Raw genomic sequence first — 25302 nt, 5'->3', positions numbered from 1 at the left:
ATCTTCTTTCGCTCGGCTCCTTGTTATTGCTTAATTCCATCGGTTCGAAACGTGACTACTAGAAAGATTTCGTGTTGGTATTAAGGGCAGACTCGACCCGAGTAAAACATCGGCTTTTAAAAATTCACGCCTCCTCGTGCCATCGCGAACACCGGTCATGATAAATAACCAGCCGTTGTCCCGGAATAAATCATCGGAATGACTTCACAAGTGCTCATCCCATAATAGTGTATTATTCAAATTAGTGTTTACAAGTCGTTTCGAAAGTGCATTTCGCGATTGCAATTAATTGCAACGGTACCGGCTTTGGCGTCGAGTGCGTTCGTTTTATCTTAATTAAATCTACAAGATTAATTTTTCCATTTATTGACCAATAAAGGCCCACACTGTTCGGGATGTTTTATTGTATAAGGCTTGGAAATATGTTCGGCCAATAAATTCAGACAGAAATATTGTGTCTGCAATTGTGTACAAAACTCCACGTTACAACTATACAGTTAAGTAATACATATTGATCATGTGTACATTAGAACCACAACAAATAAATCTGAAGACCTTTGATAACATTTTAAGTTTATTTCCTTGGTAATGGTTCATGTTCCTGTGTGAATAAACCATCAAAAAAATGTTGCAATGCTTTCACATGATATATTTCGTTTACAGCTATAATTTTAACGAGTACCGGTTTTTGAATAAATAACAATGAAATTGTTGAACTAACATGTAACGTAAATTAATTGTTTCGCTAAGGTTTTGCGAAATAAAGATGTTGAATTTTGTTGCAGACACGTCAGGGAACGAGGCGATCAGACAACGCGCCCGTTCAAACTCGGCAGAGTCGTGGGTAGCTGCTTTGGGGAGCGACGACCGCGGCAAAAGGGACCCGTCCAAGAGGATCAGCCGGCAGGACGCGGTCGCCGCCGCCGAAAGGAAAAAAGCTAACGGTGAGTTTCTAACCTTCGGCAAACTATAAGTAAATGACATAAAATACGAACTTTAGGTTCATTTTATTACACAGTAGTGGTCATTATTATAATAACTATTTAAAATTATTGCCATTACTATTTTATTTAGTGTCCACGGTTAAAATAATACTAATTTACTGATGTTGTTTTATACTATTCTAGAAACTAACATCTTCTTATTCTATAAGTTGATACATAGAATAGTGAATATTAATTATTTTATTCTTTATAATATTGCGTATATTTTTTATTATTCATTGGACAAAGTTACAGTAACTTTTTTACTTTAGGTTCTTGCATTGCTCTTTGTGAATTTAAATCCTGAAAAACCCGAAAAAAATGTAACTTGCTAAAATTAGTTCAAACACCTCAATTCAGAAAATATAATAGCTTTTATAATATTGTATAAAATATATATTTTTAATATTTAATATTTTAATAAGGTGCTAGAATTATGACCACTACTATATTATTTTCTGGAGATAAATATTATATCAAATTCAATATTTACCAAACAAATATGCATATCTTATCTTAAACGTTTATAATCAAATACAGATCATTACTATTTTTTATAAGCAATATATTTAATAATAATAATAATGACCGAGGTTGTGAAAAAATTACCGAAATACCTTGTAGAGAGTTCACAATTGGGAAGATATGTTTAAGGCTCATTGAATTCGAATAATTTTATTGTCTTTAATGTTTGGAGTGAAAAAAAATGTTATGTAAGTAAGATTTGGTAGTTGATTTACAATTGATCGATTGCTTAGATTATATTTTTATTTATATTTACCAAAGGTGAGAAGTTTTGTACTTAACTGTAACTCTTGTAACGTCATGGAACCACAAATCAATTTAACAAAACAAGTCCAAAACTTCTCATTTTTAAGACAAACCCACACCCCATTTATTTATCACATTGGTTCATCGTTGCGAATGATCCAAATGTAATAAACTGATTTTTTCCATATCTCTTAACCTTGAGATAATTAGCCCCATAAAGAACTGCCGCCGCATCTCTTAACCCATTGTCAAAAAAAAAAACATTTATCCGGCCCACAGCCAATGAAGCCGCGGACGCGCCAGCCCAACCGCTCTATGCCGATCTGCCGCCCCTCATACCCGAACCTGTCGAGCGCATGCACCTCGCCCCCTCTGTCTCGATCACCCCCGCGCCCACAGTGGTGCAAACGAGGCCCGCCCGACCCAACCAGCTGGACCTCGAGGGTCCGGTTAGGCCGGCCCGTCACCTCAAGGCGCCCTCGGGCGCCACAGAGGCGCTGGCCAGACGTTCTATATCGCCAGGTAGCTGCCGAAAGCGGTGTTTGTGGAGTTTGTTGTTTACTTTTTTTTTTTTTGGTTGATTGTTTAGCGGTGACGCGACTAACATCGGACACGGTTCCTGTAACATCGTAGCCCCTTTGCACGTACTTATCATTGGATGGGTTCATTCGTCATGCATAGTTTTTTTTGGATTTTTGTGTTGTTGGTGCACAACTTATATAAATAATACAAACAATCAGTTGTTTGTGCACCAGCAAGTTTATACTAATTTAGATGAGACTTAAATATCTTGTTTAATCATGATCATTTACCAAACTGACTAATAACTACCAATCAAACTCATTATTTACAATAAATATAACCAATTTTCCTTTCTGGCTTCTTAGCTGCTTACTTATTAACATCCTATGTGCTTTCCACTCGTATTTCTAATTTTAATAGTTTACTAATTTTCTCGCTTTTCATTTTACAGCTTTTTGGGACGATAAACCTGTTGTGGTTAAGCGAAGACCTAAAAATACTAATATCGGTAAGTAAAAACTAAAACATATATCTGTCTGTGCTTTTTAAAAATACAATAATACATAGTGTTAAAGCTACATTACAATAATATAATGTCACATTGTGCTTTGAAGGCTTTAAAGCACTAAATTTTATTTATACTAATTCACGTCATGTGATTTAAGTTAATATATGAGGAAGCTTTGCTTCTTAACCACATTTTTTAAGTGACTAGAAGTGCTGGTTTAAAATTCGTCCCCCACATTTTATAATGTCTAATTACATTTTTCTATCTCACTACATTAGGTTCACCACAACGACTCGAATATATATGAATGTTGTAAATTATCTAGTAATTAATTAATTTTTCTCATTTATAGCTGATGATGAACGTGTAGTACGTCGGGAGTCGTACCTTAAGGCAACTGAAGGCGGACGAGTCGACTTCAACATCGAACACAGCGATGGTGAATTGTCCCCGCAAAGAAGGTAAGTTTCACCAACACACCCTGAGCCCACACTTAGGTTCCCGCTGGGGTAGCACATGTACAGCTTCTTGGTATTTCCTGGTAACAGAAACACGAAGTTTTTCTAACGAATAACAGAGACCAACTGATTAATTACACCGGCGCATCCGCCATAAATTGATATTCTTTAGAGTAATTTGGGTTTGTCTCTGTTTCTGTAAGGTACTATCCACTATTTTCCACTGGTATTGTTTTTCTTTAGCGCCCATAGACGGTACCGACGTCCTTACTTCACCGCTGATATCCAGCAACTTTGCAAGCTATTCGAGGACGCGTCCACGTTCTCGTTCGGGTGAGCCGGCCGAATATCCCGCTTGTCGCATCTCAAATCCCCCCGACTAACCGATCTAATAACTTTTTGCATCCGCTAGTTTTTTTCCTTACTGATACTAACCCCTGAGAATTGAATGGTGTAGTGTCGTAAGAGGACTGTTACTAACACTAAGGGACATGCATGTGCATAATAAACATACAAGCTGCGAACATTGTAATGGTGGGACATTAAAGGCAACAGTCAAAAAATCATATTGCCGGTAATCAGCGAGCAATTTATAATGTGTCATGTTCGACGCGTTGAACTGTAAATAAAAGGCTCTGGGCATTAAACGCCAGACAGGCTATCGAGTAGCCGGCCATGTCATTAAGCCAATGTAAAAATGTCCTCCCCGGCTCGACAGTTCCAGATGGTGGCTCCTAATATGGTCGTAATCAAGCTGCCAGTTTTGCAGTGTCTATTTACAATGTACGTTCGCCGGTGATTTTTATTTTACTTTCTTATGGTACTACTATTCGCCGGTTAGATAATGCTCAGGCGGTGATTTAAACGCTGCCGATTAGCACGCATAAACCGGTGATTTATTATGCGCAGATGAACGCGATCGATGTTAGATGGAGTCGAGAAATTTAATTGTTTACGCACAATTGCGTCGACAGTGATTGAAAGATTGCAATGAATGTCGCGTTCCAAACGGTTTTGGTGCGTTTCGCCGAATGTTTGGTAACCGTTTTTATGGTGGTGACGCAGTAACTACACTAAGAGACTTATTTGTAATCCTGGAGTTTGCCTGGCTTAAGTTTATAAATACAATTAATGTAATGGATGTTGTAATTATAAACAGTTACATTATTTAGTTATTTGTCCAGTATTTTCTCTGTTAATTGGATTGCAAAATGTTTCATACGCTTTTATGTCCGTTAAAACATGTGTAAACAAATTTAATTTTTATAGTCCTCTAATGTAAATGTTAAACCACAACTTTTAATATTATTAGTACCGTTAATGAAGAAGTGCTTTTTGTGTAACAACAAAACACTTAGTTTTTTAAGTTTTATTTATTTTCTTATAAACAGGTAATAATATTTGTATTTTAAGTTTTCTTCGTGACAAATTTTATGGCATATTTAAATACTGACTAGAAAAACAAATTGAACAAATTAAATATTAAATTTTTGTTATTAACTTTTAGTAATATTTTATTATGGGTTTTTAATTTAAATGTCAAGCGACAAGATTCAAAGCATCTAAATTTTATATTTCTCAAACAACTGATAATATTGATATTTCAAGTTTTCTATGTGATAAATTTTTATTGCTAGTTAAATTTAAACTAGAAAAACAAATTAACTTCACTGTTAGGTTGTTGTTATTAACTTTTAGTGATATATTATTGAGCTTTTAATTTAAATTCCAACCCACGAGATTCATAATGTCTTTAAATTTTATGTTTCTCAAACAAGGCATAATATTGATATTTTTAATTTTTTTGTAACATAAATTTTATTACATATTCAGACAATTTCAGATTTAGTGTGATTGAAATTAATCATAATTTTTATTTGAATGTAAACCCCTCATTTATAACAGATTGTTTATCCCAACTAAATTTTAAGTTCTTATTTAAATTATTGAATAAAAAATAATATTAATATATTAACTTCTATCAATAACATAAATTCAAAATAAATTTATAATTTTCATTTGAAGTTTGTAATTTGTACATGTACAATATTTTCTTTAAATTTTAAGTTGTGAAACAAATTTAACAAAATAAATACGTGGTTTTTGTTATTAATTTTTGTAAATATATTAAATCAAATGTTAAATCATCACTAGTGCTGATATTTTAAATTTTCTTTGTTGCATAAATTTTTGATAATTTTAAATTTGGTGTAATTGAAAAAAAAAATAATTTATATTATAAAGTGCTTTTTGTCTAACAAAAAACACTTTGTTTTTTAAGTTTTATTTATTTTCTTATAAACAGGTAATAATATTCATATTTTAAGTTTTCTTCGTGACAAATTTTATGGCATTTTTAAATATTGACTAGAAAAACAAATTGAACATTGAATTGAATATTAAATTTTTTTTATTAACTTTTAGTAATATTTTATTATGTGTTTTTAATTTAAATGTCAAGCCACAAGATTCAAAGCATCTAAATTTTATATTTCTCACACAACTGATAATATTGATATTTCAAGTTTTCTATGTGATAAATTTTTATTGCTAGTTAAATTTTAACTAGAAAAACAAATTAATTTCAGTATTTGGTTGTTGTTATTAACTTTTAGTTATACATTATTGAGTTTTTAATTTAAATGCCAACCCACGAGATTCATAATGTCTTTAAATTTTATGTTTCTCAAACAAGGCATAATATTGATATTTTTAATTTTTTTGTAACATAAATTATATTACATATTCAGACAATTTCAGATTTAGTGTGATTGAAATTAATCATAATTTTTATTTGAATGTAAACCCCTCATTTATAACAGATTGTTTATCCCAACTAAATTTTAAGTTCTTATTTAAATTATTGAATTAAAAATAATATTAATATATTAACTTCTATCAATAACATAAATTCAAACCAATTAATAATTTATATTTGAAGTTTGTAATTTGTAAATGTACAATATTTTCTTTAAATTTTAAGTTGTGAAACAAATTTAACAAATTAAAAAGGTGGTTTTTGTTATTAATTTTTGGAAATATATTAAATCAAATGTTAAATCATCACTAGTGTTGATATTTTAAATTTTCTTTGTGGCATAAATTTTTGATAATTTTAAATTTGGTGTAATTGAAAAAAAAAAATTTATATTACAATGTAAATACTTCATTTATAACAAATTGTTTATCTCATTTCTTATTTAACTTATTAATATATCTATTGACACCATAAATTAACACCAGTTACATAATTTCTACATTTACTTTATTTTTTTAGATCTTAACAAGTTTAACATATTAAATCTTATTTAATTTTTATAAAAGGGTGTTTAAATTAAATACCAAATATTATTAATTTTTATTAAAAATAGATCAATAATATTGATATATTTTATTGTGATATAACTTTTTATTCCATATTCAGGCAAATTCAAATATGGTGTTGTTGCAATTAAAAATAATTTTCGTCCCAATGTAAATTGTTTATTTCAACTAAATTTTAATTTATTATATAACTTATTGAATAAGAATGTTGATATTTTAAGTTCTGCTTGTGACATAAATTGACACCAGCTCATAACATTCATCCGAAGTATGCTATTTCTGCATTTACAATATTTACATCGGATTCCAACTCAATATATTCGTACCATCATTATTTAAAGCATATGCAATCTTGCAAATGAAGTAAACCAGTCTCAATTAGATAACGCCACGGTTAAGAAAACGCGGTAAACCAGAAACGAACACGTACACTTCATCCAGTTTCATTCATCAAGCCGGGTCCAGTCCCACGGATCTGTCATTTCGCCATTATCAATGTCCGGCCATTATCACCGTAAAATCTGTCGATGCAAAGCGAAACGGGGTGAAAAAGGCAACCGGCATCGTTGCTGTCGCACGCACCGTTGGCCGCAGCTGATTTACCTATATACGGGTACACCTGGATAATTATTTGTTCCTGTCGTCGTTATGACATGTGTCGGTGTGTGTGGGTACAGGCGCTAATTTCGGACGGTGCAATTAAAACGCGTGGTTTTGCGCAAACTTGGGGCTACGTAACGCGAGTACGTTAATAGGTTTTCTTCCGGACCGAAAATTAGCACTGTTTTGCGTCTATGTTCCCAGAAACCACTGACCACGGTCACTGGTTAATCAACTCTCGCATGATTTACTACTATTGTGTACATAAACACTCCGCTTATTTCAGTAGTAATGACGTCTCTAGGATTCAGTTAACACAATTTCATTTTGTTCCACATTCAGGGTGTTAGTAATGATGGCGTCCATCCGAGTGAAACAAAAACAATGTACAAAATTAAATTGTGTTTATCGCTTTCAATAGAAAATATATATCCAATTTATCCATTTAAAGAAATAATTGCGTTACAAAGGAGAAAGTTTGTAACAAACAATTACGCCAAAATTCAGCTAAGTGCCTATGACTAATGCACCGCCAAGATCAAATATTTGAATCCCAGAAAGAAACCGTGTTACATAAACTACCAGGAATAGCGATTTAGGAATGTCTGAATAGTTTCCCTGAAGCCAACCAAATTACTTCGACTGTATTTGGAATTGTTCATCCAAATCTGCCTTAATTAATTTAATAAGAAAAGGATGTTACGATACCCCTTTACGTTTCGTAAATGAAACGCATTTAAAAGCTGTTACGCTATTGTTATCGACCTAATCTATAAAAATTAGCAGTTTCACAGTAGTTTTCTTAATTACCACGATTACGACGAGTTGCGTATTAAAATAAACAACGAACAGCAAATAATCCGGTTAAACAATAAGGTTAATTATGGTAGATGCAACTTTCATGTATTCTATAATGGCGCGATATTGCGTAAAATTGTTTAGACATGAACAGAACAAGATCAATTTACAGAGATCGAATCAACAGTGTTTAACCGTTTTTTTAAAAATTTGAAAATGAGGACATGAAATTTTTTCTTGATTTAGTGTAAATTGATGTTAATTAAAAAATATATAAATTGTTTTTATGTGTTTTTTTTATTAATGTTAAATATAAATGACTAAATGTAATTTATTATTCTATATTTATTAAGTATACCCATGAGTTTAAGATAAATTTAATTAAAAATAATGAATTAGTAATTGGTTAAAACTAATTATTTTTTTCTATTTTTATAATATTTGTTGCATTTGCTGTTGGTTAGCTGAATAGTTTAGAGGAAAGTTCACTTTTATAATTAATCAGACTTTCATCCATTAAAGCTTTATTGTACAGTAATTCGTATCATAAATTTTTTGTATTTTCAAGTTAAGTGAAGTATAGGTAACAAAATAATATATTTAGACTGTTTGTATTTAACTTGCAGTAATTTTTTTATTTATTAAATTCACTTAAATTAAAGATTAATTTTTTTCATATCCTATTTTTTTATACCTACACCTTATTAATTTTATAATTAATCAAATATTAATGTAATATGTCAAAATTTTTCACTGAGAAGATAATGAATGATTTTATTTTATTATGTTCTAATTTTATTTTATTTAATTGGTTATAATTATTTATTTACATTTTACAAATAATATTAATATATAATTAATATTACAATTATATTTAGTTTTAACGTAAGTCTGTTTTTTATTTTCAGTTGTTAATTTTAATATAGAAGAATAATCTTTAAATTTATAAATATAAATAACTAAGTTTAATATTTTTTAATTTAATTAATTAATAATTTTTAGATTTTTATTCTTAATTCTATAAAATTTATAAATCTATTTTAATAATTTTGTATTGTTTATTATATATTTAATTTTTAAGCGGATTTTCTTAAATTTATTACCTTAAATTGCTAATTTTATTGTATTTTTAATAATAACCTTTATCATTTCAATTTTTTTATATATTTAATTGGAAATATTATTTGTTTAGTTCTAATTCTTTAAATTTTATAAATTTCTCTTAATAATTTCATTTTTTTTAAATCTAATGGGTTATTTTTAACTTATTAAACTTTTATTTTTAAATTTTATAATTTTTTTTATTTTATCGATTTTTCACATTTTCTATATTTATTTTTTTTTTGTCATTTTAATTATATATTTTGATTTTAAATTTTATAAATTTAAATACAACCTTGATCATAAATTTTAAAATTTATTATTTTGGTTAATTTAATTTTATTTTTTGTTGTTTTATTTAATTTTTTATAAAATTTAATTTATTATTAAAATTTATATAAATTTAAATTTATTTTTTTTATATATTTAAATGGATTGTTGTTCTAAATTGTTTAGTTCTAATTCTTTAAATTTTATAAATTTCTTTTAATAATTTAATTTTTTTAAATCTAATGTGTTATTTTTAACTTATATAGCTTATTTTTTAAGTTTTATAATTTTTTTATTTGATCAATTTTTTTACTTTTCACATTTTTTATATTTATTTTTTTTTGTCATTTAAATTATAATTTTAAATTTTATAAAGTTGAATTAATAATTATATTTTTGGTTAATTGGTTATTCTTAATTTATTAAGCCTATTTTTTAATTTATAAATTTACATTTCTAATTTCTATTTATTCATAAAATATTAATTAATTTTTTAATATTTCTTAATTTTTAATTTTTACTTATTTTTTGTTTAATTGAAAAAAAAATTATTAATTTTATAAGTATAATTAAAGGATTAAGAAATATAAATTAATTAATTAAATTTATTCACGAATTAATCGTTGAAGTAAACTTAAAATAATGCCTTTAAAATTGCTTCTAAAAGATTTGTTTTTAATTACGTTTATTTACAACCAAAATAGAGAAAAATAATTAATATTTCATTTCACTTATAAATTTCATATTGTTATAAAATTGCTCTTTTTAATAATAATAAAAAAATTAATTTGACGGTATAAACATGTAAAATCATGATGGTAATGTTAATTTAACTATATTTGTCGTATAATTTTGGTAACTTAAACAGTTTCGAAGAAAACTCATTTAATAATTAATCAGAATTTCATGCCCATTAAAATCATTTAATATACAGATGTTCGTACTTGGCATGAAAAAATCACATCTTTTACTGGATTCTCAAGGTTTCACCAGAGCCGTAATATTTTTTGCGAATCATGTATGTGTACACGTTGCGTCGTGTCATTAAAATTTCTAACATAAACAATAATAAAAATACTTAACGAGCATTCTCAGTAATAGCCGAAAAGTCCTGGACGCATAATCAGTTATTAGTGCGGGACATGGCTTGCAGCATCTCAGTTAACCGTTGTCGATCGCTACGTTATTTGGCATGACTAACATTTCGGCGTGATTGTTAACAAAAATAAAACAAAACACCATTCTAAGAGTTTCTAAGTTGTGCATTTTGTGATTTCTAGCGGCAGCGTCAGCGGCAACAGCAGCAGCAGCGCATCCCTGGACAGGGAGAAGGCGCCGGAAAGTCCTTCGGACAAGGAGGCCGTCATCCGTGAGGGACCCGTTTTCTGCAAGATCTCCGAGATAGACGGAAAGGTGAGTTTGTCTTTTTTTTTTTTAATTCGAGATTGGTACGAAGAACGTTCGTCAAACGCTCGAGTGTCTTTTTCCTTTTTTTTATGCTCCGCTTAATTCGAAATTTGACCATATTTGGTGGCAGATTTTTTTCGAGAAATGTCGCACGCACATTAACCCGGTTACGTGTCGCGTATTAATATTTAATTGTTTCGTCGAAACCGTCCCGAGAAACGGGATCATCGCGAAAGGGAACATGGAACCTTGGATGGTGAATAAAAAGTTGACAATGATTTATTCACTTAATTTGTCGTTGTGTTTATGAAAAACACGTATTTGGAGGAAAAGTCTAGATTCACTTGCGGTACTTGGTCGATTTCTACTCGCCGTAAATGTTTTTAGAGTGGAAACTTTTTTAATGTTAATGTTGTGGTTAATATTTTTATGTGTGGGAACTGGCTAAGGCACTTTTTTCCTATAATTATGTATTTATTTCATTAATAAACCAGATTTTTTGTTGCATTTTGTACTCCAATTTCTCTAATAAATTGCTAGAAACAATTAAAATTGACACAGTTGGGACAATAACAGTTACAGAGTTGTTTGCGAATGTAATTATAAATTCAAATTAAAATCTACCTATAAATTGTTTATAAAGAAAATTAATAATTGACTTTGTTTTTCTTTTCTTAGTATTTGCCCAATCGTAGAATGTATTTTTAATCTTTATTTATTCGTAAAAGTAACAGTGAAGTGAAATTTATGATTCATCTTCTATTAACATTCACGTGATATAATTTCTGGATATTAAACATACAATAAATCCAAAATTTTTGCCATAAAACAAAATTAAATTAAATTCTAAATATGTATATTTATAGACTTTCTGTACATGAACTGTATGTATAGAAGAAATAATTACATTTTCTTTAATTAGTACCGTGAGAAAGGTACTTTTTTCAAAATTAAATCATTTCTTATTTGGCATTTAATGTTTATAAAATGTTAAAATGTTTTTCGAATAATCGAATAAATAAATTACAAAGTGAAATTTATCTGTATATATTTGTTGGATTAATATGCTATAAAAGTGACCACATTTCTTTATATTGTGGTGTGAAAAATTTCCTTCTAAAATGTTAAAGTCAATCTTGTAAGTACATACTTTCATAACGTTATACGAAATTTAATCTAAAATTTAATAAAATGTCCTAAAATTCTCAGTTTCCTTTTTTTTATTATACAATTTTATAGAAGGTAACAAATATTTCCTGAATTTTCATGTTTTTTGCGTAAAAAATTAAGAAATTTTTAAATTTATTCCGAATGTTCTGATAAGTGGAATTTAAATTTTTCTGTAACAATAAAATTTGTCATATTAGAATTTTTTTTTAATTCACAAATGTAGAAAATTTACTCGAATTTAATTATTTTTTCGTAAAAATTATCACATCGGGATTTTTTTTAGAATTCCACAAATTTAGAAAGTTTTTTAAAAATATTGAATTTGTCTAGAAAGGTTTCGGTTTCTCTTCAAATTTTCCATTATTTTGTAAAATTTTGTTTTTAAAAACTTAAATTTTCAGCTCTTTTTATTTTAATTTAATTAGTTTCCTTAACTTTTCAAATTTTATATATATATATATATATATATATATATATATATATATATCTATTTCAAAGATTGACTCAATTTTACTTATTTTTTCGTAAAATTTCACATTTTTTTTTTAAATTTTTTGTGGATTTTGAACTAAAAATTTATTATTTATTTTTTTTTTATAGTTTTTTATATTTTTCTAAATTTTTCCCAAAAATTTGATTAGAGCTTATAAATTTTCCAATTTAAATATTTTTTCACCGTCGTCTAAACAATATTTAACTTAACTTTTTGTTATATTTTTCAGTTTTTTGTAATTTTTCTGTACAATTCACAATATTAGAATATTTTCTAATTTTTAGATTTAACTTTTTTGTAATTTTTGTCGATTTCTCGATTCGAAATTGAACTCGAATTTAGTTATTTTTTTTTCATAAGATTTGTCATTTTACAAATTCACAAATTTAGAATATTTTCTACAAACGTAGATTTTTTCCTTAAAATTATCAAATCTTATTTTTTTATTAAATTTTTTAAATAATATTTTTGTAACATTTTCAAATTTTCTTGATTTTTCTGAAATTTTTCATTTTCTAAGGATCATTTTTAGAAACACAATTTTCTTCACAACATTTTAGTGTAATTTTTCGAATTTTAACCTAAAATTCTCAAAAAAAAATTTTATATTGTGAAATTCTCACAGAATAGAAAACATGCTGTTAATTTTTACGCAGTTTTCAAATATTGTCATTTTTATAGAATGTTAAATAGTCAACAAACAATTATCATTTTCATTACACCATTACCAACAGATGTCATTTAACGATTTTAAAAACACCTACATGCGACTAATTTATTCTAATTTGATTATAATGCAACACATAATTGCTCGTAAATGTTTAATTTGAAAACACAACGTAAAAATTCGATATCGTCCTTGTTCCTGCTGTAAAAGGCGTTAATACCATTTTGTCTTATTTATTTTTTGTTTTTTGTTTTTTTTTTTGCAGCGTGCCACCGATAGAGCATGGAAACCAGTCTGGGCCGTTTTGCGAGGTCCTAAGTTGCACCTCTACAAAGACAAACATCACACGGTGAGTTACTGTCGCCTTTATTATTTCATGCGACATGCCGATGTCGTATCGGAATCTCGGATTGCCACACGCGCTCTGTATTTAGCGTTGCCGAGTTTCAATTAGTTTTCAGTTTTCCATATTTATGAGGAGCGGAATGCGATACGACGGCGACGCGTCTTGAATCGGCTTGAATGTTTCTGTGTTTTTGCGTTGCCACTGCTGTTGTTGTTGTTGAGCTGGAACGGAACGGTTTGTGTGTAGGACGTTCTGGAGAAAATTACAGCGTGCGTTTCTTAAAACATGTTAATGGTATTTCCGCAAATGTGTTTTCAGAGATTTGGGGAAGATTTGCATAAACACGACCTATTTACTGTTGTCTAGAAATTTGCAACTAGAGAACTTTCTGTTATTTAAATTGGCCTGATACATATAAATATTTGAAGACGTTTTTCTCGAAAGTGTTTTCTAAATATTGGGGCAATTTTAAACTTTTTTTTTCTAAAATTTAATTTACATTATTTTGTTTTTTATTAATGTATTAAAATATTAGCTGATTTTTTAATTATTTAATTAATTTTCTTAACTTTATTTTTATATATATTTATTTCAAAGATTGACTCAAATTTAGTTATTTTTTCGTAAAATGTCACTTCAAAATTTTTTTATATTTTTCTAACTTTTTTCCAAAAATTTAATCAGATTTAGATATGTTTTGACTGTCATCATGGCCTGATACATATAAATATTTGAAGAGGTTTTTCTCGAAAGTGTTTTCTAAATATTGGGGCAATTTTAAACTTTTTTTCCAAAATTTTATTTACATTATTTTGTTTTTTATTAATGTATTAAAATATTAGCTGATTTTTTGATCATTTTTTTGTAAAAAAAATTTTTTTCTCTAAATTTCACAAATGTTTCTCGATTATTAACTTTTAATTCTTATTAAACATATTATTTTATCTTAAATTTTGGAAAATTTATAATTTTTTTTTATTTTTCTTAATAAATTTCATAAATCTTAGCAGTATATAATATATATCTTATATAAAAAATAACAAGTATCAGCTTTTCTACAAATTTAAATTATTTGAGTTTTTTGTTCAAAAAAATAATTTAATTTTTAATTATAAAAATTTACATTTATTAGTTAATTTTTAATAAAATTTCTGTTTTTTTTTATTTGACCTAAATATGAACTAATTTTTTTTACTTTTTGAAGATTATTTACTTAAAATTCCTAAAATTAATTAATATTTTGTAATATTTGAATTTTAAATAAAATAAATATTGAGAAAAATATAATTTAAGGCTTTTGTCATAAAAAATATTTTATCCTGATTTTTGTATGTAAAAATGCATATACATTAAAATTTGTTATTTTTTGACAAATTTTTAATTTTCTTTATTTTTATCTAAACATTTATCGGGTTTTTTCATACAATTTATCACATTTTGGGGATTAATTAGTTAAAAGTCCCAATTATTGGCTTAATTTCCTGTAAAATTTTTGAAATGGTATCAGCCTTTCTACAAATTTAAATAATTTGAGGTTTTTGTTCAAAAACGTATTTAATTTTTAATTAAAAAAAATTACATTTATTAGTTGATTTTCAGTAAAATTTTTCAGTTTTTTGTTCTTTTGACTTAAATATTAATTAATATTTGGTAATATTTGAATTTTTCATTTATAAAATTTTATCATTCTTAGTAAATAATAAGAAATTCCAGCTCAGTGTTTCTATAAATTTAACCGTTTTTTTTTTTTTTTTTGGAAAATAAATATTGAGAAAAATATAATTTAAGGCTTTTTGTCATAAAAAATATTTCATCCTGATTTTTGTATATAAAAATGCACATACAGTTTTTTGACAAATTTTTGTAAATTTTTAATTTTCTTTATTTTTACCTAAACATTTATCGGGTTTTTTCATATAATTTATCACATTTTGGGGATTAATTAGTTAAAAGTCCCATTTATTGGCTTTCATGTAAAATTTTTACTTATTTTACTTTTGCTCAGAAATTGAATCAAACCATTTTCTGTTATTTAAATTGTAAATATTGGGGGGAAAAACGTTAGAATGTTCGCCCCTTCCGGATACGCAACAGTAAAGAACCAACAGGTGTCCGAAACTAAAATTCAACATGCCTCTCGAAAATATAAGACGGTTGGATGCTTTCAGCATATGGCACCCTCAAGTAGGTGCACACACGTTCTTGCGGATCATCCGAGTAAAACGCCGATAATTCCGCCACGACATGTTGCTTTGTGTTGAGCGCAAACATAAAGAGCACGAGGATATTGTCTAAAGGTGCGCCTTTCATTTTTCTGTGCCCAGGCAGTTACATAACATCGGTTAATCGTAAACAATAAGCAGCGTGTTTTAAGCTAATGCATCTGATAATTTCGTCTAATAGACGGAAAAGTGCCTGAGTATCGTGCCGCTAATTAAACGAAACTTTCTTCTATTGACTTTGCGTTCCGTCGATGCGTCGTTTTGTATTGTTGCTCAAACTTTAATTACATCCTATTAAATAAGATGCGATTTATAAGGTTAATGCACCGATGGGGTCGCAACAATCTAATAAAATTGCATGTGAAAACTTTATGTAAGTCGAAGACGTCGCTTTTATTGGTCTGACGCCGGACTATCCGACAAAATAGGAAAACACACTGATAAATATGAATTGGAAGGCGCCGTTTTCCAATTTTACAATGCACAATGCCGTAAACGTTTTCTGGGGATTATCAGTTCCCTGAGACTACCTGGACAACAAGCGGATAACAGGATTAAAGAGGGTCGAACCACCAGTAAATTTGCAATATTTTTAATTTTACGACTGTGGTATTTTTGATTTTATTCATCAGAAGTGCTAAAAGTTATGAAGTTGTATATTTTACAGCGATCTTGACGGTTTATTAAAGTGGGTTAATTTTTATACAATGACTAATGTATTTTACAAGGTTTAGAAAATTTATTGAGTTGTTTTTAGGCTTTTGTTATGTAGAGTTTAGTTTCACTTTTTTATTGTTAATAGTATATTAATTTTTAAACCCGTGAATATTTTTTATTTTTGATATTTACTGTTATTTAAGGTTTTAGAACGACTTTTATTGAGTTAGAATTTAAAATGAGATTTTTTATTATACGAAAAAAAGTTTTATTTCAATAGTTTTGTTGTTTATTTTTTGATATTTACCGTAATTTAAAGCTTTTTACTATGACTTTTATCGAGCAAGAATTTAAAGTTTGAATTTTATTAAACTAAACTAGTACTAAAAATATATTTAAGTAAAAGAAAGTGAAAGAATTAAATTCATATTTTTCTCAAATAAATTTATATCTCAAAATGATTTATTACTTTTTGAAATATATTCTAAATTTGTATAATATTCAATTTTTCACTGATTTTATAAATACAATACAATTTTTAAATTCTACTACATAAAATAGTTTTATAACGACTTTTATTGAGTTAGGATTTAAAATGAGATTTTTTACCATACTAAAAAAAGTTTTATTTTAATAGTTTTGTTGTTTATTTTTTGATATTTACCGTAATTTAAAGCTTTTTACAATGACTTTTATCGAGCATGAATTTAAAATTTGAATTTTATTAAACTACACTACTACTAAAAATATATTTAAGTAAAACAAAGTGAAAGTATTAAATTCATATTTTTCTCAAATAAATTTATATCTCAAAATGATTTGTTACTTTTTGAAATATATTCTAAATTTGTATAATATTCAATTTTTCACTGATTTTATAAATACAATACAATTTTTAAATTCTACTACATAAAATAGTTTTATAACGACTTTTATTGAGTTAGGATTTAAAATGAGATTTTTTACCATACTAAAAAAAGTTTTATTTTAATAGTTTTGTTGTTTATTTTTTGATATTTACCACAATTTAAAGCTTTTTACTATGACTTTTATCGAGCAAGAATATAAAGTTTGAATTTTATTAAACTAAACTAGTACTAAAAATATATTTAAGTAAAACAAAGTGAAAGAATTAAATTCATATTTTCCTCAAATAATTAAATATATTAAATTTGTATAATATTCAATTTTTCACTGATTTTATAAATACAATACAATTTTTTAATTCTACTACATAAAATATTATAAGTAAATAATTATATTTTTGTATTGATTTAGAATTTCTATAATAGTAACTGAAATACTGTTATAAAATAGTTTTTTCTTTGTGAGGAATTTTAATATTCATTAAGCAAATTTAGAATTATTTTGACGATTTACTAATGATATAACGGAATATTTAATTATTTTATAGTTTCAACTATTTTGGTTGAATTTTAACTTAATTTGGAATTAAAAAAAATTAAAAAACATTCAATCTGCAATATTTTTGGTTGCAAAAGGACATACATAAACATCTTTCTATTAATAACATGACCTTAACAGAATTTTTTAACATTTAAGTCCATATAAAAAATCATTTAAATCACACATGACGTATTCTCGTAGTATTGAACACCTGTTATAAAATACTAGTAAGTAAAATTCCACACACACTCGACGTATGACTTTACTATTAATGTCGTAGTAATGGTTGGCCATCGCCAATCCGTCCGTTGGCAAATCGTTTTCTGCACAGGATACGGACCGTGCGATCCGCAAATATGGACGGTTTCCTTAACGTGCCGGGCCGCGTGTAATATTTAATCCATCGATTAATAAATAAATTGTGTCACGTGCCCCGCGATCGACACCTTGGCGTCTGTTTATGGTGCTGCGGAATGCAATGACGGGGCGCTGCACGAAATATTAATTTCGTCGATTCGCTTAACCGATATGCATGTTTGGCGGGCCAGTTTCGCGACCCCGCCGCCGGTTCTCGTCCGTGGCGTTTCAATAACGTGAAAACCTTCACTTTTTTCGGGGTAATTAGTTGGGCGTCTTCTCACCGCTTTTTTTTTCGCCACCACCAATCACGTTGTTTCTGGATAAGTTTTTGGCGCTTCCATTTTATCCCCGCTTTCTTAGAATTTAATAAAGGGAAGAGACATTCTTCTACTGGATTAAACTTGTTTTCTCTCGATTTGCAGCTGATGTATATTATAAGAAAGTTATGAATTCAATAGATATTCTTCTACTGCACTTATATATATTGATAATTTTGCTGAAACTTGTTTTCTTCTTTCCCTTTGGACTTGTACAGTATTTCTAACAGTTTTTGTAGTTTCTGATTCAGCAGCTGCTTTTATATTTTAAGAAAGTAATGAAATTAAGAGATACTTTTCTATTGCATTTATGCATATCGATTATTTTGATGAAACATGTGTTCTTCTTTTTATTTGGACTCCTACAGTTATTTCTGGATATGTTTTTGTAATTTCTGATTCTGCAGCTGCTATAACATTTTAAGAAAGTAATGAAATTAAGAGACATACATACATATTGATTATTTTGATGGAACTTCATTTTTTTATTTGGACTCCTATAGTTATTTCCGGCTATGTTTTTGTAGTTTTTGATTCTGCAGCTGCTGTAATATTCTAAAAAAGTAATGAAGAGAAGAGACACTCTTCTACTGCATTTATACATATTGATTATTTTGATGAAACTTCTTCTTTTTATTTGGACTCCTATAGTTATTTCTGGCTATGTTTTTCTAGTTACTGATTCTGTAGCTGCTGTAATATTCTAAGAAAGTAATGAAGAGAAGAGACACTCTTCTACTGCATTTATACATATTGATTTTTTTGGTGAAACTTCTTCTTTTTATTTGGACTCCTATAGTTATTTCTGGCTATGTTTTTATAGTTTCTGATTCTGCAGCTGCTGTAATATTCTAAGAAAGTAATGAAGAGAAGAGACACTCTTCTACTGCATTTATACATATTGATTATTTTGATGAAACTTTTTCTTTTTATTTGGACTCCTATAGTTATCTCTGGGTACGTTTTTGTAGTTTCTTATTCTGCAGCTGCTGTAATATTCTAAGAAAGTAATGAAGAGAAGAGACACTCTTCTACTGCATTTATACATATTGATTATTTTGATGAAACTTCCTCTTTTTATTTGGACTTCTATAGTTATTTCTGGCTATGTTTTTGTAGTTTCTGATTCTGCAGCTGCTGTAATATTCTAAGAAAGTAATGAAGAGAAGTGACACTCTTCTACTGCATTTATACATATTGATTATTTTGATGAAACTTCCTCTTTTTATTTGGACTCCTATAGTTATTTCTGGCTACACTCTTCTACTGCATTTATACATATTGATTATTTTGATGAAACTTTTTCTTTTTATTTGGACTCCTATAGTTATCTCTGGGTACGTTTTTGTAGTTTCTTATTCTGCAGCTGCTGTAATATTCTAAGAAAGTAATGAAGAGAAGAGACACTCTTCTACTGCATTTATACATATTGATTATTTTGATGAAACTTCCTCTTTTTATTTGGACTTCTATAGATATTTCTGGCTATGTTTTTGTAGTTTCTGATTCTGCAGCTGCTGTAATAATCTAAGAGAGTAATGAAGAGAACAGAAACTCTTCCACTGCATTTATACATATTGATTATTTTGATGAAACTTCCTCTTTTTATTTGGACTCCTATAGTTATTTCTGGCTATGCTTTGAAGTTCTGATTCTGCAGCTGCTATAATATTTTAAGAAAGTAATGAAATTAAGAGACACTCTTCTACTGCATTTATACATATTGATTATTTTGATGAAACTTCCTCTTTTTATTTGGACTCCTATAGTTATTTCTGTCTATGCTTTGGAGTTTCTGATTCTGTAGCTGCTGTAATATTCTAAGAAAGTAATGAAGAGAAGACACACTCTTCTATTGCATTTATACATATTGATTATTTTGATGACACTTCTTTTTATTTGGTCTCCTATAGTTATTTCTGGCTATGTTTTTGTAGTTTCTGATTCTGCAGCTGCTGTAATATTCTAAGAAAGTAATGAAGAGAAGAGTCACTCTTCTACTGCATTTATACATATTGATTATTTTGATGAAACTTATTCTTTTTCTTTGGACTCCTATAGTTATAACTTGCTATGTTTTTGTTGTTTCTGATTCTGCAGCTGCTGTAATATTCTAAGAAAGTAATGAAGAGAAGAGACACTCTTCTACTGCATTTATACATATTGATTATTTTGATGAAACTTCCTTTTTTTATTTGGACTGCTATGGTTATTTCTGGCTATGTTTTTGTAGTTTCTGATTCTGCAGCTGCTGTAATATTCTAAGAAAGTAATGAAGAGAAGTGACACTCTTCTACTGCATTTATACATATTGATTATTTTGATGAAACTTTCTCTTTTTATTTGGACTCCTATAGTTATTTCTGGCTATGTTTTTGTAGTTTATGATTCTGCAGCTACTGTAATATTCTAAGAAAGTAATGAAGAAAAGAAACATTCTTCTACTGCATTTATATATATTAATGATTTTAATGAAACATATTCTCTTTCCCTTTGGACTTGTACAGTTATTTCTGACTAAATTTTAGTAGTGTCTAATTCTGTATCTGCTGCAATATTCTAAAAATTGACGAAGAAGATTATGGCATTATTTTACTGTATTAATATGTACTACTGGTGTTGGTTTTGATGGAACTTCTTTTCCTTTGGACTGGTAAGGCGCCAAAACCGAAAGTCTGACACACTTTTTACCAAAACAATGGTGTTTGTGACGCAAGGTGCAAAGTGTAAAACCATACGAGCCGGTTGTATTCAAAACCCGCAACAAAATATAAAACAAACAACAACAACCGATGATTAACGCATTCATTAACATTAGAACCTTGCCCAATTACTTAATTAATAACGAAACCATCTTATTTGGAACAGTTTCTAGTGTCAAAATTTTGCAATTAACGTTTAAGGTCGACGTTTTTAATCGTGGGGTCACTGTTACCTATTTATTGTGACAGTTCCGGAAACGGTAACTAATTACGAACAAAGATACAAAGATGCTCGTGCTTCGCTCGACAAGATTACATCCAACCCACTGGGAGTCTATCTCGGTACTTGAACAGGAAGTAAAAATTGATTGCCTTTGCGTTTTTCCGATCGTTATTTATCAGATGTATTGTTGCGAGATGATGTAAATAAACAAGAGTGCAGTCAATTAAATAGAAAGTGAACGTCGGTTTTATTAGCAACAATGAGCGAGATCATCTCGACGTGTTTAATATGCCGTATCGGGTCGCATGAAAAATGATGCGAGCAAATACGAATAAGTGATTAGGATGTTTTTAAAACGAATTACAAACCCACAATTTAGTTGTGAACAGGTAAAATCTAACAACAGCACAACACCCTGCGTTGAGGGTCGACGTTTGGAAATTTCGGAAGTATTTGGAAAACACGCTGTTGCAGCGATCGATTGTGTCGACAAAAGGATGTGTCCCGTGTACAACCTTGTTGTCTTGGAAATTCATTACTCTCGCAATAGGATATAAACAAACAACGCGCCGGTAATTTGCGACGTGTTTGCCTGTTATAATTGTTAATTAAAAAAAAGGAAAACGCTTTTACGAGCGTTTCGCTAATTACAGAAATTAAGACATGAAAAACGAAAATGCTTCTTGACGATGCACTTTCGTTGACTGAGTTCCAGTTTCGGAAGTAGGATAATATGCAGTCGGATTGAGTACATAACTCGAATGACGTTTACTTTTAGCTAATTATTGCGCATTTTGTAATTAATTAATTGTCTACCTAACTTAATTAATGCTTATTGAGTGGTTTAATATTAATTATTGTATTAAAATTTAATTTAAAAAATAAATGAGTATTTAAAATATTCACAATTGCAGTTTTTAATTTACGACGTCAATATTTACTTACCGTATTGTTGTCTAGTACCTAGAAGACATAAAGATCTTTTTATCATAAAATTAAATACACGTTAATATTTACTAAGTAGCTACTTTAAAATTCTATTTACTATTAAGAAGAATTTTAATTTCCATTTATTTATTTTTTGAATTTTAAAATACAATATTTATTAATTATTATATTAATTTATTATTTCCTAATTGGAAAATTTAAAAATCAATTTTTTTATAAATGAGTTTTTTAAATATTTGTCGTTTAAAAGTATTTTTTCCATTAACTACAGTGAAATTTCATCAAAAAAATAGTTAATAACGGTATTAAAATAAAATTAATAATAATTCTTAATACATTACTATTTTTAAAAATATTTCATATTTTTAAAGAAATATTAATTAATTAATATATTCAAAAATTTTATTAATATTATACTTTCTTGTTGTAATAAAATATTTAAATTAAAATTAAAGACGTGATAAATTATTTCTCTCAAAAATAAAAATATAAAAACAAGAATTTATTGACTTAAAATAAACTTGTAGTGTGTGAACTAGGAATCCTAATAATTAATAAAAAAATCAATATTCTAAAATTTTAAAATTTTATTAAAATATTAAAATTAGACTAAATCAGGAGACGTAATAAATTATTTTTCGCAGAAAATGAAAATTCAGAATATTTATTAATTTACATTAACAAGGAATCCCATTTTATATATTTATATTCGAATATTCAAAATTCTAAAATATACATTTATATCTTAAGTTAAAAAAATCAGTATAATTGTACATTAAATTAATTTTATTATAAAAAATGATATTAATTAATTGAAAATTAAGAATTAGACTAAAATAGGAGATTTATTTTCATCAAAAAATGTACTTAATATTTGTAAAAATATTAATAAAAATAAGAATTTTTATTAATTTAAAGTATGTGTTTTGACAAAGAATCCTACTAATTAGAAAAAAAAAATAATTAAGAAAATTTTTGTGATTTTATAAATTATCCAAAATTTTAAAATATTCATTTCTATTTTAGAATTCTAATCAAAATAAGTATATTTGTATATTTTTTGTTAAAAAAATGAATTTTAAATTTATATTAAAATTTTTAAATTAGACTAAAATAGGAGACAAAATAAATTATTTTTCTCGAAAAAATGTAAAATATTTGAAAATTTATCAATTAAAATAAGAATTTTTATCAATTTAAATTAATGTTTTGAAAATAAAACAGAAAAAAAATTAACAAAATTTTTGTGATTTTATTATGTAAAATATTATTAAAAATAATGAGTTTTATTAATTTAATTAAATCTTGTGGTATTTTGATTAGAAATCGCAATAATGGAAAGTAAATTAAATAAGAAATTATATAATTAATATTAACAATGGAACATATATAATTAATATTAACAATGGAATCTATAGTCTAAGATATTAAAAGAATTTTTACTAAATTAATTTATACTTAAAATACTTTAAATAGTATCCCAAAAAGTTACTATAAAAATCAATTCAATTCCTGAGATAATATATCTTTAAAATTTTAAATATTTGTTTTGAAATTTAGGTAAACAGGATAAAATATATTTACTTACATAAATTATGTTTTAGTTATTAAGTCATAATCCCTTATAAACATTTTAGTACGAAAAGTAAACTTTTTAAATTACTCTAAAGTTGAGTACATATCTAATTTTATGATTAACAAAAGTTTATCTCATAAATTAGAAAAACAACTAATATTTTAATCTCTTTAGTTAAAAGAATAGAAATTTATTTTTAATGATCATAATATTGTGGTCTTAATTTAATATTTCTCTCTCTCTATATATATATATATATATATATATATATATATATATTTGAATTATTTTTTTTCCTTAACTACTAAGAATAGGAAGAAATAGTCCTAATTAATTAATATAATTTTTCAATAATAATGTTTATTCATTTAATGTATAGTTTCATCAAACAGTATTAGTTAAAATAAAATTAATAAAATTATTTTGATTATTAACATTTTTAGGAATATTTAATATTTTTTAGGAAAAATAATTTATTACGTAATTTAATTTTTTGATAAAATTAAAATACAAAAATTTTATTGCTTTTTTTTCCATTAAGAATTGTCAACTCTGTTAATTAAAATAAATTAAATATATATTCCAATATAATTTATAAAATTTATAATTTTATTATATTTATATAATTAATTAAAATAATATACTTATTAAGAAATTAATTTTTAATTTAATAATTATCGTCTCAAAATTTCGTGGATATTTTTGTTTTTATCAATTTCAACAGAGCTTTAAGCCCTTTCCGAAAACCAATTTTAGATTTACGAAAATTTCAATCGATACTTTATTGGGGTAGGTTGTTAGCGTCGTAAATCTGCGTCCCGCAAACGGCAAAATTAGCACCAGGAAAACGTAGTGGCCGAGAGAATCGCACGGCTATTGTGTTTTTCGCCCGCACCGCGTTCGTCTCGTGGGGGGAAAAACGGGGCAGGGGCCCGTCGCCTGTCGCCACGACCACGCGCCTCCGCTCAGTGGCAAAAGGTCCGCTCCACGGTGAACGACTGCGCGACATGCAACACTGAAAAGCCGGCCCGGTACCTCGACGACGAACGACCGCGTTGCTGCTGTTGCCCGCATCCAAATTGTATCCGGAAAAAAAAATAACAACAATAACAATTAATAAACGGCAATGCGCCACCACGTGCGACGATTTGCTGCGTCGCGTATTTCGTGCACTTTGACTTGTTGATCGGAGCGGCGGCGGCGGCACACAGAGCGGACGGCGGTCCCGTCCGGCTTTCGCGTTCCGGAACGTAATATAATGGTTGTTGAGTAGTGCGAGTGCGATTTTGTGCGTTCAGTGCCCATCATGTATTCCTCCGTAAATATGTTTGAGCCTCAAATTCTTAGCGAGAGGAACCGCACCGGGACCGTGTCCTGCATCCCGTTGCACATCAATTTGCACTTTTCGGCGCAGGGCTTCTTCCACAGACGGTTGAGGAGATGGGGTTCCACTGGATCTTGGGTAAAATTTG

At 27.8% G+C, this 25302-nt stretch overlaps 1 protein-coding gene across 10 annotated transcripts in view; it reads left to right on the top strand.

The window, feature by feature from the left end:
* LOC109604795 (rho GTPase-activating protein 21-B) overlaps window positions 1-25302 on the top strand; it is a 222498-nt gene that overhangs the window by 183904 nt on the left and 13292 nt on the right. For 4 of the 10 annotated variants that reach the window (XM_049967997.1, XM_049967993.1, XM_049967994.1 and 1 more), the window contains 7 exons: window positions 786-944; window positions 2034-2276; window positions 2728-2784; window positions 3137-3245; window positions 3486-3575; window positions 10616-10748; window positions 13338-13421. In XM_049967997.1, the coding sequence (XP_049823954.1) occupies window positions 786-944; window positions 2034-2276; window positions 2728-2784; window positions 3137-3245; window positions 3486-3575; window positions 10616-10748; window positions 13338-13421 (875 nt within the window). The remainder of the gene's footprint in view (window positions 1-785; window positions 945-2033; window positions 2277-2727; window positions 2785-3136; window positions 3246-3485; window positions 3576-10615; window positions 10749-13337; window positions 13422-25302) is intronic. The other 6 variants (XM_049967999.1, XM_049967995.1, XM_049967996.1 and 3 more) reach the window with 6 other exon arrangements.

This window comes from Aethina tumida, chromosome 5, assembly GCF_024364675.1.
Source record: "Aethina tumida isolate Nest 87 chromosome 5, icAetTumi1.1, whole genome shotgun sequence".
Classification (NCBI taxonomy): Eukaryota; Metazoa; Arthropoda; class Insecta; order Coleoptera; family Nitidulidae; genus Aethina; species Aethina tumida.
The sequence above is the reverse complement of the archived record's forward strand: the minus strand, read 5'-3'. Positions and strand labels throughout refer to the sequence as shown.